The sequence below is a fragment of the Canis lupus genome, chromosome 13 (assembly GCF_048164855.1).
Source record: "Canis lupus baileyi chromosome 13, mCanLup2.hap1, whole genome shotgun sequence".
NCBI classification, from domain to species: domain Eukaryota; kingdom Metazoa; phylum Chordata; class Mammalia; order Carnivora; family Canidae; genus Canis; species Canis lupus.
In genome coordinates this window covers 17,805,641-17,818,382 of record NC_132850.1, presented here as the reverse complement: position 1 = coordinate 17,818,382, position 12,742 = coordinate 17,805,641, and the positions used below count along the sequence as shown (strand labels likewise).

The 12,742-nt window shown below is 46.0% G+C and overlaps 1 protein-coding gene across 7 annotated transcripts in view; it reads left to right on the top strand.

Moving 5' to 3' along the window:
• Positions 1-2,699: 2,699 nt before the first annotated feature.
• The window catches only part of KDM4A (lysine demethylase 4A), a 48,700-nt gene continuing 38,657 nt past the window's right edge, over positions 2,700-12,742 (top strand). For 4 of the 7 annotated variants that reach the window (XR_012005590.1, XM_072772574.1, XM_072772579.1 and 1 more), the window contains exons 1-5: positions 2,700-2,820; positions 5,347-5,523; positions 6,196-6,371; positions 10,253-10,367; positions 11,643-11,836. Coding sequence is in view for 6 of the 7 variants with exons in the window: in XM_072772574.1 (XP_072628675.1) it covers positions 5,386-5,523; positions 6,196-6,371; positions 10,253-10,367; positions 11,643-11,836 (623 nt within the window). In the remaining variant the exon portion in view is untranslated. Of the gene's footprint in view, positions 2,821-2,988; positions 3,331-5,346; positions 5,524-6,195; positions 6,372-10,252; positions 10,368-11,642; positions 11,837-12,742 lie in introns of those variants that run through there. The other 3 variants (XM_072772576.1, XM_072772575.1, XM_072772577.1) reach the window with 3 other exon arrangements.

Here is a 12,742-nt window from a genome sequence, read left to right as displayed (position 1 = left end):
AAATAAATAAATCTTTTAAAAAATTAAGGTATCAAAAAAATTAAGGTATCGTGTACATTAAATGTTATGGACAACTTATAAGTGTACAGCTCAAAGAAAATTTAAAATATGAACATACCAGTGTAATAACCACCATCCAGATCAAGAAACTGCTTTAGAATGCTACTAAAACAAAACCAAAACCAAAAAAATTATTTTTTATTTTTATTTTACTTTTTTTTTTTTTAAAGATTTTATTTATTTATTCATGATAGTCACACAGAGAGAGAGAGAGAGAGAGAGAGGCAGAGACACAGGCAGAGGGAGAAGCAGGCTCCATGCAGGGAGCCCAATGTGGGACTCGATCCCGGGTCTCCAGGATCACGCCCTGGGCCAAAGGCAGGCGCTAAACCGCGGCGCCACCCAGGGATCCCTTTATTTTACTTTTTTTTTTTTTTCTTTTTTCTTTTTCCCCTCCCTCCCTCCCTCTTTATTTTACTTTTTAAAAAAATATTTTATTTATTTATTCATGAGAGACACACAGAGAGAGAGAAAGAGGCAGAGACACAGGCAGAGGGAGAAGCAGTCTCCATACAGGGAGCCTGACACGGGACTCCATCCTGAGTCTCTAGGATCAGGCCCTGGGCTGAAGGTGGAGCTAAACAGCTGAGCCACCTGGGCTGCCCCCTCCCCCCCCAAATTTAAAACCCCCCACCTCAAACCCAAAAAATTCCCCTGATATTACTAACACCTTAACGCCCCAGAAACTTTCTTTCCTTTTGGAAGCATTCTTTATGCTACTCCCCCATCATTCCCTGTCCCCCACTCAAAGGTAACCCCACTTTTGGCTTCTTTTGCCATGATTAGTTTTGCTGTAAATATCAACATTAAGAGGTGGGACAGTAAAGATGAGCTTAAAAAGTTGACTGAGATAAACTGGTCAGGGAAATGGGAGGACTTCCAGAGAGCCAGGCTTCAACTACCATATGCACACACCAACAAGAAACTGGTGATACAAAGTAGCAGTGACTCTTGGAAACTCCTCTTTGGCAACATTGGGAAATGTAGCAAGATCACATTCACAAAGTAGTTGGCAGTGACAGCAGCACTAGCAACTGTATCCATGCCCAGGTCAGGGGAGCTGGGAAGGCCCTCTGCAGCATCTTATTTCGTGGCAGCAGCAAGGAGACCTGCCGATGAATTCTTTGGCATGATTTGGGGTTGTTTTCCTCATTAAGAACCTTCCAGGTTAGATTCTTCAGGCTCTTAACAATTTTGTGAGCTACCCAGTATAATCTAGTAGCTAATTCCTTACTAGGTCTGGAGAGAACAACTTTGTTGTGAAAGACTATTGATTGCCCACACAACTATCAATGATCATTCCTTTTTAAAAAATTTCCCCCAATATAACTCTGCTTTGTTGTTTTTTTTTGGTTTGGTTTGGGTTTTTTTGGGTGCACGTGCCCAGCCTCATGATTGTTCTACCTCCGCCACTCTAGGTAATACCATCCTTTTGGCCAACATTTATTACCCTTCCTTTTTGCAACAGTCCCGCAAGGCAGGTATTATCTTTTCCATTTTACTGATGGGAAAACCCAGGCTCAGAGGAGGGGTGGATTTTGAACGCAGATCTGACTCCATAGCTCTTTACAGGACACTGCATCATAGCTCACCTATGGGTAATTGTGGCCACTTTTTTATAATTCTGGTTGTGATTATTCTACTTTTCTATTGGGCCTATCAGAGCGTTCGGTAGGCTTCCTGGCCCACCATCCGCGATAATCTGGGGGCTCCTTAGGGCGCCTCAGTGCCCCTTAGGAAGTTCCTAATGACTTCTAGACACTCCCTCAACTTTCCAGAAGTACGTGTAATGACTCCCAGGACCTTCTCCCACGCCCCAAGAGCTGCTCCTAATGACCCCCAAATCCCCGCTCATTGAACAACTCTTCTCTTAATGACCCTAAGGACATTCCCCCTTCAGAGCTGTCTCCCCTTCAGGAAATGTCTGGTTCTGCCGGCGAGTGGGAGGTTTCCCATGACACGGGCCTTCCAGTTTTGAAAGCCAAGGCAGGGATCCCCGGGTGGTTCAGTGGTTGAGCACCTGCCTCTGGCCCAGGGCGCGTGATCCTGGGGTCCCGGGATCGAGTCCCACGTCGGGCTCCCTGCATGGAGCCTGCTTCTCCCTCTGCATGTGCCTCTGCCTCTCTCTCTGTGTCTCTCATGAATAAATAAATCTTAAAAAAAAAAAGAAAAAGAAAAAGAAAAAGAAAAAAAGAAAAGCCAAGGCAGTCTCGGGCAAAAAGGGCCAAGTTGGTCACCCTATCAGATCTCGGAAGCGGCCCCCAAGGGCTCCCAGCGCACTGCCACCTTGGGGAGGCCCCACCTTGGGGAGGCCCCTAGACTCTTCGCTAGTCACATCCCACGCGCATCCCGCGGCCCCGACCCTCGCCGAGCGTCCCACTTCCAGGCACTCGCCTCTTTCCACCCCGGGGAGCGGGGGTGGGGGGGATGGGGGGTGGGGAGGGGGGATGGCCGCCTGTGATTGGCCCGCCCCGCGGCTCAGCCAAGATGCTCAGTGGCCGCAGAGCCGGGCGGCGCGGCTTTTCCTCCTGGCAACAGCCCGACCCGGCGCTCATTGGCGGAGCAGATCATAGGCGCGCTCCCATTGGCTGCTTGCCGAGCGCCAGCGGGCTCCCATTGGTCAGGGCCGCGCGGCTGCGCAGGGGCCGACTTTCCGGGGGAGGCGGAGCTCCGTCCTCCGCCGGCTGGAGGAGCGGAGCGCGCGGCCGCCGGCGACCGCGGGAGCCAGGCCCGGGCCCTGCAGGGGCGGAGGGCTGGCGGGTAAGGACCGTACGGCTTCCGAGTGCTCTGCGTGCGTTGCAGCCGTCCCTGTGACCGTGAGCTCCGGTGGGGGAGGGGCGGGGGGCTTGCCGTCAGCGCCGAGTGATAGGCGTGCTCCTTGCCCAATGCGGACCGCGGCTCCGAAATGCATCCCGAGATTGGTCCTTTCTAATCTCCTGTGGCCAATGCGCGTCGGGAAGGGAGGCGGGTGTCCTGGGCCTTATTTTCTTCTTCCTGCGGCCGGGCCTCACTCGCCTAGGCGGCGGGGCCGGGAGGGGCTGGCCCTCGACGCGGTGAGGTGGGGGGGCCCCCGGGAGCGGGGGGCTGCCCTGGGGGGGTTCCGTGGGGTCAGCTTCGAGGGGCGGGGCGGCAGTTAGAGGCGGGTGTTAGCAGCGGCGACCTTTATTGAGTTCTTAAGTGCCGGGCCTAGTGCTCAGCGTTTCGCTTGCATCATCTGAGTTCATCGGAGCAGCCCTGCTGGGCGAGGAGGTCGGGATCCCCATTTTACAGGTGGGGAAACTGAGACTCGGGCAGCTCACACAGCCAAGGTCACACAGCCAACGAATGGCAGAGACCGGATCTGAATCCAGAGTTGTTTGGGTTCCGGAGCCGGTGCTCTTGAACCACACCAGGCTTTGTTGCTGAATGGGGGACATGAAAGAGTCGGGGCACCGGAGCTTCCCCCAGGGGAGAGGTGGGGGGAAGGGAATCCTAGGGTCGGAGAAAGGCAATGAGCGAGCGAAGTGGGGGCGAGGGGATCAGTTATTCAACAGTTACGGAGTGTCTGCGCCGAGCCGTGCATTGTTCTAGGTTCCAGGCTACAAAGATGACTAAGTCCAGAGGCAGATGAAGCCCCGTTCCAGGCCTAGCACTGTGTTCACACGATTAGGATGTTTTCATCAAATTAGGCTGAAGCAAGATTTTGTAATTCTGAAAAAGACAGCCTTTAAAATTGATCGAACTTGAGGTTCCTCCACACTTGGATCTCCCCTTGCAAAGGGCTGCTTCTAGGTGGAAATTATACAGTAGGCAGCACAGAGTAATGGAAGAAGCAGTGGGGATGAGTTGCAGGACTGTGGGGACTGTGGGGGGAAAGTCCTGCTATGTAAAATGGGGTTAACAGTCTAGCTGTTCTGTAAAGTTTTGGGGAGGCGCCTGAAAAGCTCCTGGCCAAGAACACTTTATTTTTTGGTGAAATGGAAGCTTGAGAGATGTGGGTAATGGGGCTTAGACAGTTTTGTGTCATCCTGGCTTCCCAGTGTGTTAGTAGGTTGCTGGCAGGTTGGAGGTGCTGTAGTTTCCTTCTGAGCTCTCCAGCTCTCAAGGGAACCCTGGGAGCTGAACTGCCATGGCTTTGGGGCCCAGACTGGAGGAGTCGAGGGAAATGTTTGTTCCTCAAGTGGCTTCTTTTAGATCTTGTGCCTGGTTCTTACTCATTTGAAATCATCTATCGTGTTAATCAGGCAATGGGGATGCACCCACTTAGTTCGAAGGCCTCATCTAGGAGCACAGTGTTTCACCTTTTCCGGTCAGTTTGAAGTGTACCCTGTATTGCCAGTTTATTGCCCATTTAAATTTTGTCCTTTGAATTCTGGGTACTGTGTAGTTGAACTAGTCTCCAGCTTGACCTTATGTATTGCTGAAATGATGTTTTGGTTTAGAGAACAATCTCATTTTAGGGGTTTTAAATACAAATATCAGAGTGCTTTTTTAACTCTTAAAACTTTATAATCTTATGGCCAAGTTAACTTGCCTTAGTAATCTAGAATCTTGTTTTAGGTTGTGCCCTGAAAGGGAGCCCATAGTTTGTTTTTTTTTTTTTAATCTAATACATTGTTTAATACATCCTGAAGCAGTTATCAAAGGTGGATAAGGGAGCAATTGGAAAAGATAAAAGAGGGCAGGGCAGCTTTAGTATTGTTAAGTACAACAATCTAGTAACAGATTTTAGCTGAAATAGTGTCTCCATTTAAATGAGATTTGAATACTTACAATTTTGATACATTGGATTCTCACTCTGTTTTTGTTTACTTAAGTAACCTATCTAGAGGCAGATTCAAGGTGTGAGGTCTTAAAACTTCAGGATTTCTACATCCTTTGTTGTTTCAGCATTGACATTCCAAGCGTTTTTTTTTTATCAAGTTTTTAAAAATTCCATTCAGTTAATAGACAGTGAAATATTAGTTTCAGGTGTGAATTTAGTGATTTCATCACTTGTTTATAACACCCTGTGCTCATTACAACAAGTGCCCTGCCTCCTTAATATCCATCACTCAATTACCCATCTGCCCTGATATACCCAGCATTTAATTCAAATTACAGTTTATGCTCTTAAAAAAAAATTTTTATTTATTTATTCACAAGAGACACCGAGAGAGGGAGAGGGAGAAGCAGGCTCCATGCAAGGAGCCCAATACAGGACTCAGCCCTGGGAATCCAGGATCACACTCTGAGCTGAAAGCAGACACTCAACCACTGAGCCACCCAGGTGTCCCTACAGTTTATGCTCTTCATGTATTTCTTCAGATTCCTGTCTGACCAAAGTGACCTCAAAAAAGAAGGAAGATGGCTTCTGAATCTGAAACTCTGAATCCCAGTGCTCGGATAATGACGTTTTACCCAACCATGGAGGAGTTCCGGAACTTCAGTCGATACATGGCCTACATTGAATCCCAAGGAGCTCATCGGGCTGGGCTGGCCAAGGTGAGGGTGGGTGGGGTTGTTCCTTAGGTCAGCAGGAATTTTTCCTAAAAGGTGGATGAAAGAACTGAGTTTCACAAAAAGCCAGGCTGGGTGTTGAGTGTATACTGTCCTATTTGTAAGTTAATTCCTTTCGTTAACATCTGAAGCAAGCATCTTTTAGGTAGGGTGGGAGCTGCTCGGAGTCTTTAAAGAGAAATAAAGAGCCTAAGCAAAGTAAAGAGCCAGTGTCCCAGGGCCAGCTGCTGTGCTGCTTCCATTCTCATGGCAGAGATGTGTGCTTTAGTGTTTGTACCTGTCACTGAGGCTTATACCATACACCTTGTTCCCATTTCAGTCTCATCTAGCACTCTGTTAGCAAGTTGGTTCTTTATGTGCACCTTCTGTTAGATTATGAGAATCAACCCTCAGCTCTTGTCTTGATGTCCAGATAAGATACTGAGCTTAGAATGAGTATTACTTATTTTGATCATTGTAATGAGGCAGCCAATTGGTGGCTGAATTGGATCAGGGTTAGCACAACAGCGTGACTTGCTATGTTTGGGTATACTTGGTTAAATCAGAGTCACTTTATAGTAAAATTGACCTTTCGGTTGAATAGCTGCCTATCCCCAACCTGGGCTGGGACCTGGCCTGCTAGGTTTCTGATCTCTTTGTTTCTTGTGTTCCCTACAGGTCGTTCCTCCAAAGGAGTGGAAACCTCGAGCGTCCTATGATGATATTGATGATCTGGTCATTCCTGCCCCCATCCAGCAGCTAGTGACAGGGCAGTCTGGCCTCTTCACTCAGTACAACATCCAGAAGAAAGCCATGACTGTTCGAGAGTTCCGCAAGATAGCCAATAGTGATAAGTGAGTGAAAACCCGTCCCTTCCCGCCTGTAGTAGCACCTAGGAGCTAACGTCTGATCTTTATAGCTGTCTCCTAAGGTCGCTGCCGAGCCACTGAAGGATGCTTTCCTCAGCCCTAGCTCTGTCTCCCTTTCTGCTCTTTTTATGGAAGCATCCTTACTACTCCCAGTACTGTGTCACAGTCTAAACGCATCCATAAGTCTTCCCTAAAGTAATCCCATTGTTCTTCCATCAGAGGCAGAATCATTCTCTGACCCTGGTAAATTGTAGAGTTGTAAAGGAGAAAGTTAGGAGTTGGTTCAAAAAGAGTTTTGGCCAGCTGTGTTGATAACACCAGCTTATCGAAACGTTGCCTTAGTGGTTTTTCTCTTCCTTCTGGGTCCTCCTGTCTTTTCATGCTCAAACTACTCACTACTAGCACTGTCCCCTTCTATTTTGACTTAAAATATGACTGGGCACCTGGGTGGCTTAGTCAGTGAAGCGTTTGCCTTAGACTTGGATCATGATCCCAGAGTCCTGGGATCAAGCCCCACATTGGGCTCCCTGCTCAGTGGTGAGTTTGCTTCTCCCTCTGCCCCTCACCCCACTCATGTACTCTCTCTCTCTCACTGCTCTGTCTCTCAAATAAATAAGTAAAATCTTAAAAAAGAAAAAAAAAAGTGTGATCAAACTGCCAAGCTGGTTGCTGTTTTCTTTTTCTTTTTTTTTTTTTAAAGGGTTTATTTATTTATTCCCGAGAGACACACAGAAGGAGAGGCAGAGACACAGGCAGAGGGGAGAAGCAGGCTCCATGCAGGGAACCTGATGTGGGACTCGATCCCGGGACCCCAGGATCATGACCTGGGCCAAAGGCAGGCACTAAACTACTGAGCCACCAGGATCCAGGGATCCCCTGGTTGCTGTTTCCTTTGCTTCCGTTCCTCTTCATCCATACATCCTTATCTCTGTTAGACACGTCTTTGTGTAGGTCTGTAGGTCTGCTATTTTCCATGGTTTCTTGTCTGTTCTTTTTCATATTTAGCTTTCATTTGACCTCAGATTTACAGAGTGTGATTTTGTGGTTTCTTTCATTGAGCTGTGACTGCTCCTACTTAATCCTTTCTTGGACTTTCTCCCTTCCCGTGTTACTCCTTGACTTTTTAGTGTCCATGAGGGATTCCTTTATTTTCTCTTGCTTTTTTCCCTGCGCCCTTTTGATCTACATACGTCTTGATTTCAGCCAGTCAGATGTGTTAGATTGTGGGTTTGCTGTGAATGATCCCAGAGCTGGATGTTTAGCTCACCAGTTTTCACGCTTCTGGGGGCACCACCACTTCATGTGCTTTATCATTGCTCTCTCACATCAGATCTTGTTCTATTTCTGTGTTTTGCCATCTTTTCCTTTGACTTATCACAGTTCAGAATGTTGTTTTCCAGTTTTATTGACAGCTTAATTCTTAAAACATCTGCATTGCTGACCAACCTGCTGTCTAAAGAGCAAATTTATGTAAGAGCGTGTCCAAGAAGTGTGACATGCTCTGCAGATGAAAGCCTGTGCCATCCTTTATGTCTGGTTTCTAGCTATGCGGTGGGAGGCTTGCCTGCCTTCCAGCTCACATGGGGCTCAGCCAGAGGCCTCGCTCTCCTGTGTCTGGTTTCTCTTCTCAACGTATGGTAGGCCTTTTCTTTAAAGATACCTCTTCTTTTCAATTAGCCAGTCCTGTGTCTTTCCCCTTTGTCTGAAATGCAGTAAATTCTTCCCCTTAATTTCTATGTGCATTGTTAGCCAGCTTTAAGAAAACCCAGCAGGTAAAAATCACAATTTATGAAGCAGATCAGTTGGAGGTGGAAGAGTTACTTCTATTTCAAAGGGAACTTAAGAGTCCTATACTTTATTATTCAATAGGTCGACATTAAAATGTATGGCCGTATTTATTTATTTATTTACTTATTTGTTTATTTATTTATCCCCCCCCTTTTTTTTTTGTATGGCCGTATTTATTTATTTATTTTTTTAAATTTTTATTTATTTATGGTAGTCACACACAGAGAGAGAGAGGCAGAGACATAGGCAGAGGGAGAAGCAGGCTCCATGCACCGGGAGCCCGATGTGGGATTCGATCCCGGGTCTCCAGGATCACGCCCTGGGCCAAAGGCAGGCGCTAAACCGCTGCGCCACCCAGGGATCCCTGTATGGCCGTATTTAAAGTAAGATTTTTTTTCCCCCTTCAGCCCATTGTCTCCACACAGTTTGTTTTGGGTCTTCGCTTCCTTTCTATCCATTCATAATGTTTTTTTCCCTTTTGAATTATAATGTGCATTTTCAAATATTTATTCAATTTACATATCACTTTTTTTTTTTAAGATTTTATTTATTTATTAGACAGAGAGAGGCAGAGACACAGGCAGAGGGAGAAGCAGGCTCCATGCCAGGAACAGGATGTGGGACTCCATCCCGGGTCTCCAGGATCACACCCTGGGCTGAAGGCGGAGCCACCAGTGCTGCCCTACACATAACTCTTTTAAATTGCTGTGTTAATACTTTTTGAGTGGTTGAATTTTTTTTTTTTTTTTGAGTGGTTGAATTTTTTAAAATATTTTTTTGGAGTAAATTCTTAGTAGGTGATAATTAAGCTAAAGAGTATAGGTATTTTTAGTGTATTTTTAATTTTTATTTATTTATTTTTAAAAGATTTTATTTATTTATTCATGAGAGACACACAGAGAGAGAGAGAGAGACAGAGAGAGGCAGGGGGAGATGCAGCCTCCAAGCAGGGAGCCCGACCTGGGACTTGATCCTGGGTCTCCAGGATCACACCCTGGGCTGAAGGCGGCGTTAGACCGCTGAGCCACCCGGGCTGCCCTTTAATATATTTTTTAAAGATTTTATTTATTTATGAAAGAGGGAAAGAGCACTAGTAGGGGGAGAGGGAGAAGCAGACTCCCTGCCTAGTAGGGAGCCTGGCAGAGGGCTCGATTCTAACACCCTGAGATCATAACCTGAGTTGAAGGCAGATGCTTAATCAACTGAGCCACCCAGGTGCCCCATTTTTAATGTTTTTATATAGAGACATACTGACAGCTATATGTGTATGAATGCATATATAAAATTAGATTTTTTCCTAACTAAAACATTTGATATGTAAAAATCTAATATTTTTAGGAATATATTTTACATATGATTTATTAGAGTATGCACATGAGCACAAGCAGGGGGAGGGGCAGAAAGAGTAGCAGAATCCCTGCAGAGCAGGGAGTCTGATACAGGTTCAGTCCCAGGACCCTGAGATCATGACCTGAGCCAAAGGCAAGATGCTTAACTGACTGAGCCACCCAGGCGCCTGAGAATATTTTATATTTTTATTAAAATACTTTGGTTTTAGATGTGATTATTTATTGAGTTATCCATTTACATAGGGTGCTGCGAATGTAGCAATGACTATACAGGTGAGCCCTCTTGGAGCCATTTCCAATACAGAGTGTGGGGAAGTAAATGCTGTTTTAGGGTCCCAGCTCTTCACATGCTGGCGGGGTTTGGTTGTCTGTGGATATATAGGGATTTGTATTCTTGGTTCTCACTAGTTTGTAAGCTTATTTTCACTCTGGGTGGCCAGGCCACTCCTGATCCCCTGATCCCAGCAAGATGAAATTTTAGTGGGCTCTTGAAAGCGTTGAGGGTATTATGCCTCATACAGAAGAAGGGCTTCACATCTTCATGTACATGACCTTCCTCAGGCCCAGAGCTCATGGAAGGGATGTTGAGGAAGTTACTCTGGATTGGAGCTTTGAAGGCCTTGAAATAGCTTGGTTTCCCTAGAACAAGGGATTGTGTCTTGTGCTGTTGATAATGCCTAATGAATTTAGTCCTGGTAAGTGGGTTAACACTTTGCTTACTTTTGAAAGGTACTGTACCCCACGGTACAGTGAGTTTGAAGAGCTTGAACGGAAATACTGGAAAAATCTCACGTTTAACCCCCCAATCTATGGTGCAGATGTGAATGGCACTCTCTATGAAAAGGTGAGACTTGCTGGAAACATCATCGAGTTTTGTAATTTAATACCATTTTTTATCTGCCCAGCACCTAGTAGGCATCTAAAAGCTGCTTGCTGAATGAGTGGTTGAACAAAAGAATGATCCACCACCAGCTGATGCCCTTGTGCTCACTTAATTGTAGGGATTTTTGCATGTGACTGAATTTTATTTCTCTCACTCTACATGTGAATCGGGGGATGTGGCCTTCTTTGCAAGGGCTGTTAGAATAGTCTGTGGGTGGTAGCCGATGAGTTCTTGAAAGGGTGGGATCACCATTAATGAAATGTTGGGGGAGAGGCAATGTGGTTCCTGCAGAAAAAAGATCACTGACTAATCTACTGAAAGGGGTATATACATTTAAGAAGAGAAACATTAAAAAAAAAAAAAAGAAGAGAAACAGATTTAGATTTTCAGCACCTTCAAACAAGATTCTTTAGCAGAAGCTATTATAACAATTTGCATTGGATTGGGGTGTAGCTTATGCTTTCAGCATAAAGAACAGCCTTAGATACCGTCTAAGGAAGGAATATTTGGGATGGTTTTTGGATGATTAAAAACCCTGTAGAGTATTTCAGGTCTTATCACTCTGATTGATTTAATGTTTTTATAAATTATTGAGAGGAAGGAATTGATTTAAATAGATTTCAAGTTTGTTGATGACAAGTTCTTTAAGTCAGAAAAGAGCAGAAAGTGAGACTTAGAGTAAGGCAGAAAGTGAAACTTAGAGATGTAAATGGCAGGGAGATACTGTAAGGATCTGGACTGGGGAGGCACAAAAGCAGCTGACTGTTATAATTCAGGAAAAGGAGTTGGGTGACATGGTAGGCTTTTTACTGAAGACACTGCCCAGTAGAAATTGAGATCAAATAGTCACAAATTGGGATAGTTAACTCCCATGTTATATATTCAGTAGTTTAGGAGTCCTTTCCTATTTTGACCTAAGTTTCTTTAGCTTTAAATCAAGCTCTGCCTCCAGGGGTTGAGAACAGGAGGCTGGCTGTTCCTCCTCATTCACCTGTCATATATTGGTTTTCTTTACCAAGTGGTATTTGCCCTTCAGAGGTCTAATGGCGCCCATTCCAGTGGTGGCCATGTGAAGAGTGAGTGAGGCCGGCTGCGGTCTTCAGGTCCAGGCTGTTTTGACATTATTCCACATCTTTGTTAGAGGTGACAAGTCACCTGTGACCTCTTCTGATTTGTAGGTGCAGAGCCTTAGTTGATATTTACTGTAATTGTTCTCAACTCTGATTTCCTTTGCAGCATGTTGATGAGTGGAATATTGGCCGGCTGAAAACAATCCTGGACTTGGTGGAAAAGGAGAGTGGGATCACCATTGAGGGTGTGAACACCCCGTACCTGTACTTTGGCATGTGGAAGACCTCCTTTGCCTGGCACACCGAAGACATGGACCTGTACAGCATTAACTACCTGCACTTTGGAGAGCCAAAGTCTTGGTAAAGCCGGGCTGCCCTTGGCCCTGGGGCTTCTTGGGCCACTGCAGGCCTCTTAGCTCTCAGGTGCCTACACGGCACCTTGGGATCTGGTTAAAATGCAGATTCTGCTTTGGTAGGCCTGGGCTGATGCTGGCATTTGACATTTTCACCAGGGGTTTAAGCAGGAAGATGCTGTTGGAGCTCTGGTGCTCAAACTCCTCTTTTAATAGCAAGGCTTTAGAGGGCAGGGCATTTAGCACTATTGTATGAAAAGCTAAGTTGGCTAAGTTACTGAGAGCCACTAAGGCTGTTATGGGCTCTCCTACTGCTTTTTGATTTCTTCTTCTGAACAGGCCTGAGGCATTTCTTAGAGGCAGACTTCCAAGACTAGAGTCACTCTTTCAGATGACAGAAAGCTATCTTTTCCTCATGGAAAAAATATTTGGTGAGCAGCAGTGTGTACTTGACCCAAGAGAGGATGGATGGAGGCTATTCAGTATCTGCTTCCTGCTCTCCAGGATGTTCTCCATCTAGTTGGGGAGACAAAGATCTATTCTCTCCTCTCTCCCTGGGCTGATCCACCTCAGTCTCCAAATTTTAGTGAAAGTACTGTGTTAGACTACTGTGACTAAGACAGATGAGGTTTCCTCACAGGAGACCGGTCAGGAGATAGAATGTGTGAGGAACTAATAATCCATAGTGAGAGAAGTTCTGATGGGTGCCCTAGGGCCGCATAGGAGGGGCATGTGAAGGTGGTGTGAGGATTGGAGAAGGCTTCCCTGGAAGAGGTGACAATGAAGCTGAGACCTAAGGTGAGGCCTAGCTGCTGGGCAGGTGGCCGGTTTTGGGCAGAGAAGACTGAGGAAAGTGCCCAGGTGATTGGAACAGCATGTGCAGAGAGCCTCGGCTGAGAGAGAGCATGAGATC